The 13,426-nt window shown below is 43.8% G+C and overlaps 2 protein-coding genes across 2 annotated transcripts; one reads left to right on the top strand and one right to left on the bottom strand.

The window, feature by feature from the left end:
• The first annotated feature begins 668 nt into the window (after positions 1 to 668).
• LOC125527446 (farnesyl pyrophosphate synthase) lies at positions 669 to 4,330 on the top strand. The gene is made up of 12 exons (XM_048691956.2): positions 669 to 1,048; positions 1,749 to 1,773; positions 1,866 to 1,981; positions 2,066 to 2,152; positions 2,293 to 2,409; positions 2,496 to 2,584; positions 2,747 to 2,798; positions 2,900 to 2,995; positions 3,090 to 3,134; positions 3,243 to 3,332; positions 3,407 to 3,478; positions 3,983 to 4,330. Exons 1-12 carry the CDS (start codon positions 914 to 916, stop codon positions 4,109 to 4,111), a joined length of 1,053 nt encoding a protein of 350 aa, XP_048547913.1. The 5' UTR covers positions 669 to 913; the 3' UTR covers positions 4,112 to 4,330.
• Positions 4,331 to 5,016: 686 nt separating this feature from the next.
• On the bottom strand, positions 5,017 to 12,974 carry LOC125527450 (Transducin/WD40 repeat-like superfamily protein). Its single transcript, XM_048691958.2, has 9 exons — positions 12,648 to 12,974; positions 12,461 to 12,561; positions 6,780 to 6,953; positions 6,591 to 6,690; positions 6,350 to 6,466; positions 6,130 to 6,267; positions 5,927 to 6,008; positions 5,421 to 5,470; positions 5,017 to 5,350 (listed from the first exon to the last, which is right to left on the bottom strand). Exons 1-9 carry the CDS (start codon positions 12,720 to 12,722, stop codon positions 5,225 to 5,227), a joined length of 963 nt encoding a protein of 320 aa, XP_048547915.1. The 5' UTR covers positions 12,723 to 12,974; the 3' UTR covers positions 5,017 to 5,224.
• Positions 12,975 to 13,426: the final 452 nt, after the last annotated feature.

Genomic DNA, 13,426 nt, shown 5'->3' with positions numbered 1-13,426 from the left:
GTTCCCGTCGATGACGAGGCGCCTACGGTGATTTCGTAAATGTCAAGATGATATGTCGGCTCGGTCTGTCGGAGGTGCTCATAAGGGTAGGGTGTGCGCGTGTGCGTTCATAGGAATGAGTGTACGCGCGTATATATGAGCGCTTATGTCTGTACTGATGCTAAAAAAATATCTTTCGAGCACGCCCCGTCGATTAACACGTTAAATCTTTTTTACGAAAATATCGCCTTGTTTTTCCCTACATTTCGTTCTCGACCAGCGAAGTAAACGCCCGTAATTCATTCATCCATTCAAACACGGCATGTTGATTAGTCCGTGCACATGGCGTGACGAGACGAGCGTAGATAAATTCACAATGCAAGCCGAGTTAGTCGTCCCTCAGATTTCCCTTTTTAGAACAAACAAAAGTTACTGGTGGTCGGACGGCTGCTAGAGGGCAAAGCAAAGGCCAACCAGCTGCGGCCGGGCCAGCGACGAACGCGCTGGAAAACTATAAAATTATATGCGGATTCGAACTGCGAATCCCAAATTTCCAGCACGGCAGTACAGAATACAGATCCAGATCGCGCACGAAACGGACGGACACTGTTCGCACGCATCGTCTCCCTCCCTCCCTCCCCTCTCTACTGGAGTACTACTACTCGTAGCAGTATATATTAATACTGGCAGCCGCTGCCAGTGCTCCGAGCTCGACGCCATCGCGATCCCCAGTCTCCCCTCCGCCCATCACCCGTCGCCGTCGCAGCCCCGCCCCTAAAATAGCCCCGCGCCCCGCGCCCCTCGCAGCCGCCACCCGCCATCCGCCCCCCTCCTCCCTCCCAGCGCGGCCGTACTGAGGTCACTCTCCCTCCCTCTCGGCCGATTTACTCCCTCCTCGGCTGCCCTCCCCTGCCCTCCCCTGTTTGAGGAGGCAATGGCGGCGGCGGCGAACGGCGGGGGTGGGGAGACCAAGGCGGCGTTCGCGCGGATCTACGACGCGCTCAAGGCGGAGCTGCTCCGGGACCCCGCCTTCGAGTACACGGAGTCGTCGCACCAGTGGATCGACCGCGTAATGCTCCCTTCCCTCCCTCCTCTGCTTCCGCTTTCCTCCGCGTTTCGTCCCGCCCCGCTGCCTCCAGCTCCTCCTTCCTTGCTGGGTTCCGCTGTTAAGATTTGACTGAGCTGGCGCGAGATCGGCTCCTTGATGGGTGGGAGCGCAATCAATCTGGCTTGCTAGTAGTAGTGCGCCGGTTTGCTGCCCAAGGCTGAATCGGCAATTAATTTGGCTTAGTACGGAAGGCTGGATCATATTTAGCAAGTACAGAAACCAAAATCTGAAGCTCCTGCACAGTTAATAAGTAGGATTAAATGCTTTCCAATTGCAAGTGATCTGCCGGAGGGCCGTTCTAGGTTTAAGAGCAAGATGGTTCTCACAAGTTATTAGTATAGTCAAAAATTTGAAGGACAAAATGTCAAACACATCGTAATCGTTTCTGTTAGATTCAAATTCTTCGAAGTGGACTATTAATTTGTTATACCCGTTATTAAAACAGAGCATGCGTGGTCATTAGTTACTTCTATATGTAGAGATCCATTTCCCTGTCATTAATGTGTAGGCATGATGCTGCATTTTGCATGCTGTTTTTACTTTTCATGTTAAAAAAAATTCTCAAGATGCTCCAGACAGAGACTGGATGAACAATGATCTTCTTATTGGTTCAGTTCTGCTATTTTAACATATCGTGCCTTTATTTTCTTTTTTGGAGCAGATGCTGGACTACAATGTACTGGGAGGTGAGGAGATGAATTCGGGCTACAGGTTTTCTTCTTAAGTAGTACTACAAGAAGCTACCGCGTTTCTAATCTGTTGTTGTTGCTAATGATAGGAAAGTGCAACCGTGGGCTCTCTGTGGTCGATAGCTATAAGCTGTTGAAAGGCGTCGATGTTCTTACCGAGGAGGAGATGTTTCTTGCCTCCACTCTCGGTTGGTGCATTGAATGGGTAATTCCCCGTCTCTCAGTGTTGCTCCAGTGAATTTATAGCAACCAAAATTGCCCCCCTTAAGATTTGCTGCTGTCTGTGTAGCTTCAAGCCTTCTTTCTTGTGCTCGATGATATCATGGACGACTCCCACACTCGACGTGGGCAGCCTTGTTGGTTTAGGGTGCCTCAGGTTAGTGAAAACTAAATTGTCCTTTCCAGCTACAGTGTTCGAAAAACTCATTTGTCTTCGTTCAAGAACATTCTGTAGTCCCTTCTTTCCAATGTTACAAATAAACTTATCCGTAATGCTGCCCTTTTCTGATAAACTAGGTTGGCTTCATTGCTGTAAATGATGGGATTCTCCTTCGCAACCATATTTCGAGAATGCTTCGGCTCCACTTTAAGAAGAAGCCTTACTATGCCGATCTCCTTGATTTATTCAACGAGGTAAGTACATAGTATGCTGAGGAAACATGTGCAGTCTGAACTTGTGGATCATCACAGGTGGTGATTACCTTGTCATGTTTTTCCAGGTTGAGTTCAAGACAGCTTCTGGTCAAATGCTGGACCTTATTACAACCCACGAGGGAGAAAAAGATCTAACGAAATATAACATTGGGGTGTAAGTTGACATTGTGCCAACTCTGAGATAAACTTCTTTAGCATGCTTCATCGCGCATAAATTTAGGAGCACAGTCTTCTTTTGTTTGATATTTCTTGGTAATAATTGATATGTGATATACCATTTGTTTATTGTTAATATGAAGCTCTAATATTTTTGCAGCCACCGCCGAATTGTTCAATTCAAGACAGCCTACTATTCATTTTATCTGCCGGTAAAATGATCATTCTATGTTTCTTTTATCTTCTCTGTACACATCTCTGTTTTGGCAATTGATACTGATTCAACTGGTGCTGATCTGCTGCTTTATGAAAGGTTGCATGTGCGCTACTACTCTCTGGTGAGAGTTTGGAGAACTACGGTGCTGTAGAGAACATACTTGTTGAGATGGGAACTTACTTCCAAGTTCAGGTAACTCCTATTTTCGCTACACATTATGATATTAATCTTTTGGCTGCGACCACCATTAGTCTACTTAGCATTAATATACATTTTCTTATTACAGGATGATTATCTGGACTGTTATGGTGATCCTGAATTTATTGGCAAGGTTAGTGCATTACTGCATGTGCCTGTTTCAAAATGAATGGCAATTGTTATATTGTTGATGTGTTCTATTTAGCTCTTGCAATTTGATCAACGTTGAGTCTTAACATAGATCGGCACCGACATTGAAGATTACAAGTGCTCCTGGCTAGTTGTCCAAGCTCTTGAGCATGCTGATGAGAGCCAAAAGAGCATTCTATTTGTAAGTCACCTTTGCGCTACTTTGCCCTTTGGAATAATATGGAGGCTGTTATTGAACAGTTAATGCTTCTACAGGAAAACTATGGAAAGAAAGATCCAGCATGTGTGGCAAAAGTGAAGGATCTCTACAAAGAACTTAACCTTGAGGTTTGTCTAACACTTAACCCTGTTATATTTATATGTGGACTGTAATGGATTTAGTAGGACTATGAATCAGAATATAACGCATCAATCCATTTCATTCACTTAAGCATGTTTACTTTTGATCAACATGCTCACAGGAAATATTTTACTGTTTTACTGAGTATTCGTCAAAGTAACATTTTTCCTCGTATCTTTGAAAACCAAAACTTCATTTGATGGGCCTTCACTCTTGCACCCCCTATGAACAACTATTTACTGTAGTATGCTTAAATTGGTCTAAGTTGACGACGGAAAACTCCTTGCTGGACCTGTCAAAGTAATCTACTTGTGTCTTATAATAAGAGCCACTGGATTCTCATAGTCAGCAAAATAGTTGTCTGCCGATGAAAACTTCTTGCTGGAGCGGTCAAATAATATTGTGTCTCATATAATAAGAGCTACTGGCATTCTCATACTCCGCAAAATATGGCAGTGTCTAACCACTGGTTTGACTATTATTTATTGTAGGCGGTATTCCATGAGTACGAGAGCGAGAGCTACAAGAAGCTGATTGCTGATATCGAAGCCCAGCCGAGCGTTCCTGTTCAGAAGGTTCTGAAGTCCTTCTTGCACAAGATCTACATGAGGCAGAAGTAGGGGGTGTCTCTTGGGCAGGAAATCTGTTCCATTGTTGCATGTTTGATAGATGACTAGCGGTGTTGATTTTATGGTTTAGTGCTTCATGTTGTATGTCGTGCCTTGCTGCTCCCAGTAATAATGATGCAAGGTGCTATTTCGGGTTTGATGGACCGCTTTGGTGTAGACGACTGATGGTTCTGTAATTTGCACCCTGCCCTTTCGTTTGGTCTTTTCTTATATTGTTGCATTAGAGAAGTTAGCAGGTGTAATCCCATGGTAGTTCTTCAACTTGCTGCTAAGGAAAATCATCAGTGCTAAAATAGACATGAAATGAGGTGGATGTAAGATGAATCTGCGTAGTTTTTCATGTAAATGAACGCTTGGGATTACCCCACATGATTGAATATCCAACCAAGAGAACCTCCTCCAGGATACTGAAAACTTCTACAAGAATGCTGTTGTAATTGTTCTGATATCTTTCAAAAGTTTTACAGTCAGCAACCATGTGACACATGTGGTAAGCAACCCAAACTATTAAAAAAAGTATGTCAACACTGTTTAAAAGTCAGCAGTGGTTTAAATCATTGGCTTTTTTAAGAATAAAGCTAGCAGTGGTTAATTCGTCGGCTTTTCTAAGAATAACAAGGCGACAAGAAGGATCAGGTTCCCACATAATGATAATCTACACAAATTGAAGAGAACGTTATGCCCTCATCATCTTGGGGTGATAAAGAATATCAGGAATCTGAGAGCTTTAGCGATATAAGAAGGCCAGCTTATCATATTCTAAGCAAAAGTCTACCCTGTTCCAGCAACAAAAGAATATGGAACAAGTTCCCGATTCTCCAAAACAAATGCACTAGGATAGCACAGGGAAGAATTCGGGGCGACTTTATGTACGATGACAGAACCACAAGAGAAAATAATGAGCAAGTGTGCAATATTATATACTTAAAAAATAAAGGGAGCACTTCAATACATTCTACAGGGAACCAACATCACTGTTTCCACATATATGGTAATAAAGCAAGTGATACTTCATACATAGTACCTGTCCTGTCAAGGAAAGAACATGATACAAGTCTTTTGTTAAGTTAGTGTATTCCACGTTCCATCTTCCTTTTCAGGGACCTAACTCGAACTGGATTCGTTGGGAATCCAGAAAGTTAGTGCGGTTGATGCAGTTGCGAACATAGCTCGACGAGGGGCCCATTTCAAAGCAGTGATAGGACCAATATGACTGTTCCAACAGGCAATCTGCAACAGGAAAAGAAACTAAGCCAACAAAACACACGCTGTAATCAAAGTTTAAGAAAGTGGTACCTACCTCCTGTACTGTATTGATGTTCCAAGCATGCAAGGTACCATCACCAGATCCTGCAACATCAAAGCATATGTTGTTTTCAGCAACAGCTTTTGCCACGCAACCTGGTCAGTGCTTTTTCTAAAGCATTCTAGCAAATTTGATATTTCCAAGTTTCACTTTCAGCAATAGTGCTCCAGAATTGAGAATGGGAAGCAAACCACCATATCAGATGTATTATCATCGCTATGATATTTTAACTTTTTACTTGGCGTGAAAGCAGTGTAACACTATAACTATAAATGCCTCTCTAATGCTGATAAAAAAGCTACACACAAGTTGAAGGTGAAAAATATATTGATGAATCTTATAAGCTCTCTTCCCAAAGTAAAAGCAAAAGGGAGAAAAGAGTGAGACTAGAGATGATATTACATGCTAAGGCTTAATTACAGGTCAACATGTTGGGTAAGTTCAGAGGTAGTATGCAGCAGAATATCCTAAGGAAGATGCACGAAAAAACCAAACATTACCTGAAATTACATATTGACCATCTGGAGTGAAAGCAGCTTCAGTTGCAATGTTGCGAGATGGCTCCAAGCTGAAGCCACACTTCTACAAAATAACAGACAAAGATGAGTTAATATATATTGTTGTTAATGACAAGATATAGGAAACTGTGCACTTTACAGCTCGATGTCTGAAGCAAAATTCTGCAATTATAGCGCTAACTGACCTTCTCCCCTCCATATGCATCCAGAACATATATATGGTTGTTAGTTGTAGTCAAAAGCACAGACTTGCCATCATTGCTGAATTTAATGTCAGACACTTCAGCCGTATCTCCACCAACCAAGAAAGTGTCAAATGGACCCTGAAAGTGGTTTCTTTCACAAGATTGAGAATTTCACGTGCTTTCTAGATATATGACTTTGAGATTCAAGTTCAATACAGACCTTGTCATATGACCGAGAATCGAACAGCTTAATAGCACCTCCCTCCATTGCTACAGCAAAAACAAGTCCCTGCTGATCATATGCAACAGAAGGCCTACCACGCAGACGTAGTATACCCTGAATGCTAAACGTGTAAGCATGAAAAGCACTCAGAGGATAAATTGGTACTTTTCATCAGCTAAATACAAAATATGCATATTGAAGTTATTTGTGATCAAATTAACAGATTCTGTGGCCAAACCTGACAAGCATTTACACGAAGATCCCATATTCTGACACTGTGATCAAGTGACCCCGACATAAAGCTATCATTGACAGGTGACATACATAGTGAAACAACCCTGAAATGACATAAAAAAGAATGCAGGCCTCAGCATCTGACCCTTGAAATAGTTGCTACAAACAAGAATCCAAGGAAAATTTGTTGAACCTGTCTTTGTGTCCTTTGAAATATCTCAAGCAACGGTTGTCATACAATGACAGGTAACGAAGTGATTCTCCTGACTCCACATTGTATCTTGATGAACATAATATGGAACTCGGATGATGAGTAAAACAGACACGGTCAGCACCATGTTTTTTATGATAAGTTGTCTTCGACAACCTAAAAAAAAAGTCCAAATTCTAGCACTTGTCAATAATAGTCAATGACACAAGTGCATGAAACAAAGCAAAATGCTGGCATCATGCAGGGTCGCATACAAAAAAGTTAAATCTGACAAAGAAAAACAAGCAACTGCAGTAGGAAAATAAATAAGACAATGGCATACTGCAGCATAACCATGAACAAATACTCAGTACAAACAACATTAAATCATCTAAGTGGATCGTACTGACCAGCATGCTGTTGGAATTGATCTACGGCCCGCTCGGATGGAAGGATAACGTAACATAAAGGGGAGGGCCACGAACCAACGTTCGTGCCCCTTGCCCCAAACTAACACACCCTGATCAGGGGCGTCCCTAACCAACATTGTCTCGGCTGCCTGATCGCCAGGGCCATATAAAAAGAGGGGGGGAGGGGGGGGGGGGGGGGGGGGGTACGTATGACCAGTTCGCATACAGTTTTCTGCTGCTCCCCACATCTCAAATCCCTAAACCGATCTAGGGGAGGCGCTGCTGCAATAGGAAGGCCATCTCCGACGGCACCAAACAGTGCCGGTGGCGTCCAGATGATCGCCGGTACCCGCCACCGACATATTCACCGAGCCTATGTCACGCCTGCATCGAGCAGGCACGGGACATCGCCCCACTAAGCCAATGGCTGCACCCATTGGCAATAAGGGTCAGTTCTTTTCAGGCTTATGGATGACTGCCAAAATAAGCTTTTAATTAGTAGGCTTCTTCTAGAATAAAATTTTAGGTTGGGCTGCCAGAATAAGCTGGGTGGGGGCAGCTTATTTTGGCAGCCACCCATAAGCCCCAAAAGAACTGATCCTAAGTTCCTAATCATCTCTCTATTCAATCATGTTTAGGTGATCTAATGTCTACGCCTAACGATCCTATCACGTAATCGTAAAGAATTATGTCTAACATTAGTATCGGAGTGCCCCCCCCCCCCCCCCCCTGAAATGTGGCCCAAACGACAATGTCCACAATTTCAAACAGTTACTAATGTCTTTCCATTTCTTCTCATCTTTGCATTCATCATTCACATGCATACCAAATCGTTAAGGAATGACATGTATAATTTGTCTCGTCTGAAACTGAGGCCAACATTTTTATTACACTTATTTAAAATAAATTGTTTGTTGCCAAACATGCATTCATACATGTCATCATCCAAGCAAGAAACGGAAACTAAATTCCTACTTTACATAGATACATAAAGACCATTATTTAATTGAAGCCTATAGCTGGTGTGAAGCTCCAATGTGAGAGATCTGTAGTTTCAACATCGACTTCAATTCCATTAGCTACCTTAAGTTTTCTTGCCCCGTGAGTTATAATTTGGGTCATAACAAATCCCTACAAGGAGTTAACAAAATGAGCAGTTGCAGCTGAATCAATCTACCATGACATTCAAGAGAAATCAACTTAAAGTGCTTCATCAACAAAAGTGATTTCATCAATATCTTTTTTGTTGAGCCATTTGAGAAAGTCTGGGCAATCCCTCTTAATATGTCCTGGGTGTTTGCAAAAGATGCAAAGTCTCTCTCTCCATCAACATTCGTAGCATTAACATTAGAGAGGGTTGGAGGAGCAGAACGAGAGCAACTTGAACAGAGAGGCAAACAAAAGGACCATGTTTTTCATGTTAACTCTGCGAAGAGAGAGCATGAAACCATGGCAATCATAAGCTCAACAAAAAACAAGTCCTCAAGAAAGATGAGCCAAAGCCCAGGGATGTAAAGAGCCAAGTTGCTATCGTTCGGCTCCTCCAGCTCCCTCTAATGTTAATGCTACGAATACTGATGGAGAGAGACTTTGCAACTTCTGCAAACACCCAGAACATGTTAAGAGGGATTGCCCGGGCTTCTCAAATGGCTAACAAAAAAGGTATTGATGAAATAACTTTTGATGATGAAACAATTTATGTTGATTTCTCTAGAATGTCATGGTGGATTGATTCAGGTGCAACTGCTCAAGTTGCTAACTCCATGTAGGGATTCGTTACGACCGAAATTATAACTCAAGCGGCAAAAAAACTTAAGGTAGCTAATGGAATTGAAGTCGATGTTGAAACTGCAGGATCTCTCACATTGGAGCTTCACATCAGCTACAAGCTTCAATGAAATAATGGTCTTTATGTATCTAGTTAAGTAGGAATTTAGTTTTTGTTTCTTGCGTGGATGTTGACATGTATGCATGCATGTTTGGCAACAAACAATTCATTTTAAATCAGTGTGATAAAAATGTTGGCGTCGGTGTCAGATGAGGCAAATTATACATGTTATTCCTTAATTATTATTTTTACGTATGTGAGTGATGAATGGAAGATGAGAAGAAATGGAAAGGCGTTAGTAATTCTTCGAAATTATGGCACCATCGTTTGGGCCACATTACGAGGGGGAATGGAACGCTCTGGTACCAATGTTAAGACATAATTCTTTAGGGTAGCGTGATAGAATTGTTTGGCCTAGACATTAGATCACCTAAACATGATTAACATAGAGGTAGATTAGGAACTTATTACCAAGTTCCCAACTGTGAATGGACTCATTGCTCATTATTTAACACCTGGTGAACCTCACCAAAATGGCATGGCTGAGCGTCGCAATCACACCCTTATGGATATGGTGTGAACCGTGCTTAGCTGCTCAAGATCACCAGTGAACCTTTGGATGGGGGCATTAAAGACAGTCATGCATGTGCTAAATCTTGTTCCAACTAAGTCAGCAACAGGCACACCTTATGAGATGTGGACAAGAAAGAAACCAAGCTCAAATTACTTGCGTGTGTGGGGCTGCCCGTGCTAAAGCTAAAGTATGAATCCACAAATTTAAAAGTGGGGCCCAAAGACAATTAGTTGATTTTTCAATGGGTAAGCTCCTAGAGGAAAGGGTTGCTCACGTCATACCACCAAGTTTGTGGACATCGGGCAAGCGGTGTTTTTGAGGATAATGGAGTCACAAAGGCTAGGGCAATTGATCTTGAGGAGAAGCGGGTGTATGTTCTATCCCCAATTATCCAAGAGAATTTTGTCCCTAGGCGTAATATGCATGAGACACCTACTAGTGATCCTGAACTTCACGTGGATCCTCGGTACAATGAGGAGCTTCGGCCTAATGAAGGTCCTCAGCATGATGAGGTTTCTCAATCTACTGATGATCCTCAACCTGGTGTTAATCCTCGTCCTCCCCGTGCAAGAAGAAATGTACAAAGTAATGAGCCTGTGAGAAGATCACAAGGTTAAGGAACCATCCCAAGCGACTTTGTCACTTACATGAGTAAGGATGTAAATGACATAGGGAAGGTAGAACATCTGGTCTCATATAAGGAAGCTACTGAAAGTGAAAACTTGTCCAAATGGTTGGTTGCCATGAAAGACGAGATGAAGTCTATGAGTTCAAATGATGTTTGGGACTTGGTAGAAGTTCTGATGGAGCAAAAAGGCAAGCTGCAAGTGAGTCTAAAAAACCAAATATGATACCAAAGAGGACGTCAAAAGATTCTAACTTCAAAGCAAGACTTGTAGCAAAAGGTTTCGCACAAAGAGAATGATCTATTATAATCAAACCTTCTCACATGTGTCATCTAAAGATTCTTTCAGAATTTTCATGGCACTTGCAGCTCATTATGATTTAGAGCTACATCAAATAGATGTCAAGACATCATTCTTGAACGAAGATGTGGACATGACATGACCTGAAGGTTTTGCCATGGAAGAAAAAAATACATGGCAGATCATTTAAAGAAATCCATTTATGGCTGGAAGCAAACTTCTTGACAATGGTACCTCAAGTTCGATAAGATTATTAGAACTTCCGGTTTAAAAGAAAATGAAGTGGACATCTGCACTTCTGGTTTAAATAAAAGAAAATGAAGTGGACATCTGCATATATGTTATATTCAATGTTCCAAATATCGGCCAGTTAATCAGCATCTCGGTCAGTTAATCGCTATTCGGACCCCTTCCGATATGAAAAGGCCCTATTTGATTCATTAACTGGTAGGGGCAGTTTATCAGTCTGACAAACCGATTTATCGGCTGTCAGGCTGAATTATCGGTTGGCCGATAAACTGCCAGGCACTTTTTTGGCCCAGGCAACAGCAAGGTAAACCCCTCTCCTCTGTTATGTACCACACTCCTACTGCTGCTGTTCTGCACTTGTGTTCTTGCTTCTGTTGTGCTCTCCTTTGGAACATTGGTGTTGCTGCTGTGCTGAATATGGTACCAGTTAATTCAGTTAATAGAGCCCTAGTTAACCTATTAAGCCTAGGATATATTGATATGGCCCTGGTTAACCTACCGATAAATGGGTTACTAATATATTCAGCTATAATAGGGCGATTCACCGATTTATCCATACAAAGCACCCGACCAATATGGTACCATTTACCGATATCCTGAACATTGATAAATTTAAAGGCCACAAAGAAAGTATTGTGTTACGTGCAAGGCACTAAAGATTTCATGCTTACGTATAGAAGGTCTGATAATGTGGAAGTTGTAGGTTATTCATACGCTGATTTTGTCGGGTGTGTGGATAGTAAGAAATCCCTAAACCACTAACATTATACTGCGATAATGAACTCGTAGTTTTCTATACGAGTAACAGCAAGTTAAGTGTTGCTGCCAAGCACATTGACAAACAGTATCATGTTGTGAAAGAATCCATGATCAAACTATTAATGTTAAGCATATCAGTACGACAAGTATGCTTGCGGATCCGCTCACTAAAAGCTTAACACCCACTATTTTTCATGAGCATGTAGCCGGCATGGGATTATGGGAAGCCTTCCGATCCTAGAATTATGGGACCGTTAACATGAACTACTCCCAATAAGTAATATTTTTCCATTTCAAAACAGGATGCGTACTATAAGTATTGACGTTCAACGACATTTCATTGGTTGTTGTAACACCTTACTTTCATATATTATTCCTATGGACAATGGGCAAAAGTAGTTGAGCCGAGGGGAATGTTGGAATTGATCTACGAGACTACGACCCACTGGGATGGAAGGATAACATAACGTAAAGGGGCCGAGCCACGGACCAACGTTTGTGCCCCTGCAGATCTACCTCTCTGTCTAATCATGTTTTCGCGATCTAATGCCTAGGCCTAAAGATCCTATCATGTAATCCTACAGAATTATGTCTAACACATGCAACATCAGATTACTAGGGGTTTGCATCACAAATAGTCAATGGCCTAATGCTGCTGTACTCCTACTTGTGAAGCAAATCACCATAAAATTTATTAACATAGTCACAGAAGCATCGCTGCAAGATACCACTAAGATCAAAGTAGCCCATTACCAGCATCCCCAAACAGCAGAACCCAGCACTGTCACTCGAATCTATAGGCCAACACTCAAAATGCACTAGATGCCAGACACTTCCCACCCACATGCCGTAACCTCTCTAGCACACCGAGGTTCAGTTAACACAGGCAGAAGCACTAAAAGAGCAGATGTGAACCCAAGCGGGGGCGGCGGACTCACGTGGCGCTGGTGGTGTTGTAGAGGCGAATGGAGTCGTCCTCGCTGGAGGTGACGAGGAGGTCCTCCTTGCGGTGGAAGTCGAGGCAGCTTATCTTCCCGGCCTGCCAGCCGATTCGCCGCGGCAGATTAGCGTGGGCAGAAGGAACAAACAGGGGGGCGGGCTGGGGGGTTAGGCAATGAGGCTCACGTAGTCGGTGAAGACCGCGCCGATGGCCATGCTGCGGACGATGCCGTCGTCCAGCTGCGACAGCGTGGCCGCCATCCTCCGCGCCGCCGCCGCCGCCGCCGCCCGCCCGCCCGCCTTTCGGATCTCGTGTTCTGGGTGATGGATGTTCGGTGGAGCTGGCCTGGCGCCGGCGACGCTGGGAGTGGCGGGGATTGGCGCGGCGCGTGGGAGAGGAGACGGAGACGGAGGGGAGGGAGATGAGGGGCGTGCGGCGTGGGAGCTCGAAGGAAGAAGAGAAGCCGAGCCCGGAGCAAACTCTCTCTCGTCGGGGAGAAGAAGGGCCTGATGGGCCGGCCGGTCTCTCTGGTCTAGTCCTGGCCAAACGGGCCAGCCCATCGTAATCGTGCCCTGGCGGGCCGTGCCGGGCCAGGCACGATTACTATACAGGCCGTGCCGTGCCGGCCCGCGTGCTGGGCCCCCAGGCCCATGCACGGCCCAGTAAATAAACGGCCCGGCATGTTTAGCATGGTGGGCTGCATATTTTCAGCCTGTTATTTGACGCACTAAGCGTTTTTAGCCTATATTTACATGTTGGGCCATATATAGATATATAAAAAAATAAAAAACATAATCGGGTTGTGCCGTGCCGGCCCGCGTGCCCAGCCTCAGGCACGGCCCATGGCGTGCCGCATGCCGGGCCCGGCCCGTTTAGCTCGTGTCATGCCTGGCCCAAGGCGGGTCGTGCCGGCGTGCTCACGGGCCGGCCCATTTGGCCAGCTATAGTCCTGGCCATCTCCGTT

The sequence above is a fragment of the Triticum urartu genome, chromosome 1A (genome assembly GCF_056163025.1).
Source record: "Triticum urartu cultivar PI428250 chromosome 1A, HENAU_Tu73, whole genome shotgun sequence".
NCBI lineage: Eukaryota > Viridiplantae > Streptophyta > Magnoliopsida > Poales > Poaceae > Triticum > Triticum urartu.
The sequence above is the reverse complement of the archived record's forward strand: the minus strand, read 5'-3'. Positions and strand labels throughout refer to the sequence as shown.

Bases quoted from the DNA above. Each gene is read 5' to 3' on its own strand.
- LOC125527446 (XM_048691956.2), top strand. From the start codon at position 914: ATGGCGGCGGCGGCGAACGGCGGGGGTGGGGAGACCAAGGCGGCGTTC. The intron at 1,982-2,065 runs GTAATTCCCCGT...CTGTCTGTGTAG, and splicing joins TCGGTTGGTGCATTGAATGG to CTTCAAGCCTTCTTTCTTGT. The intron at 2,799-2,899 runs GTAAAATGATCA...GCTTTATGAAAG, and splicing joins ACTATTCATTTTATCTGCCG to GTTGCATGTGCGCTACTACT.
- LOC125527450 (XM_048691958.2), bottom strand. From the start codon at position 12,722: ATGGCGGCCACGCTGTCGCAGCTGGACGACGGCATCGTCCGCAGCATG. The intron at 6,009-6,129 runs GTCAGTTAGCGC...GTTATTTTGTAG, and splicing joins ATGCATATGGAGGGGAGAAG to AAGTGTGGCTTCAGCTTGGA. The intron at 5,471-5,926 runs GTAATGTTTGGT...TTGATGTTGCAG, and splicing joins TGGTCAATATGTAATTTCAG to GATCTGGTGATGGTACCTTG.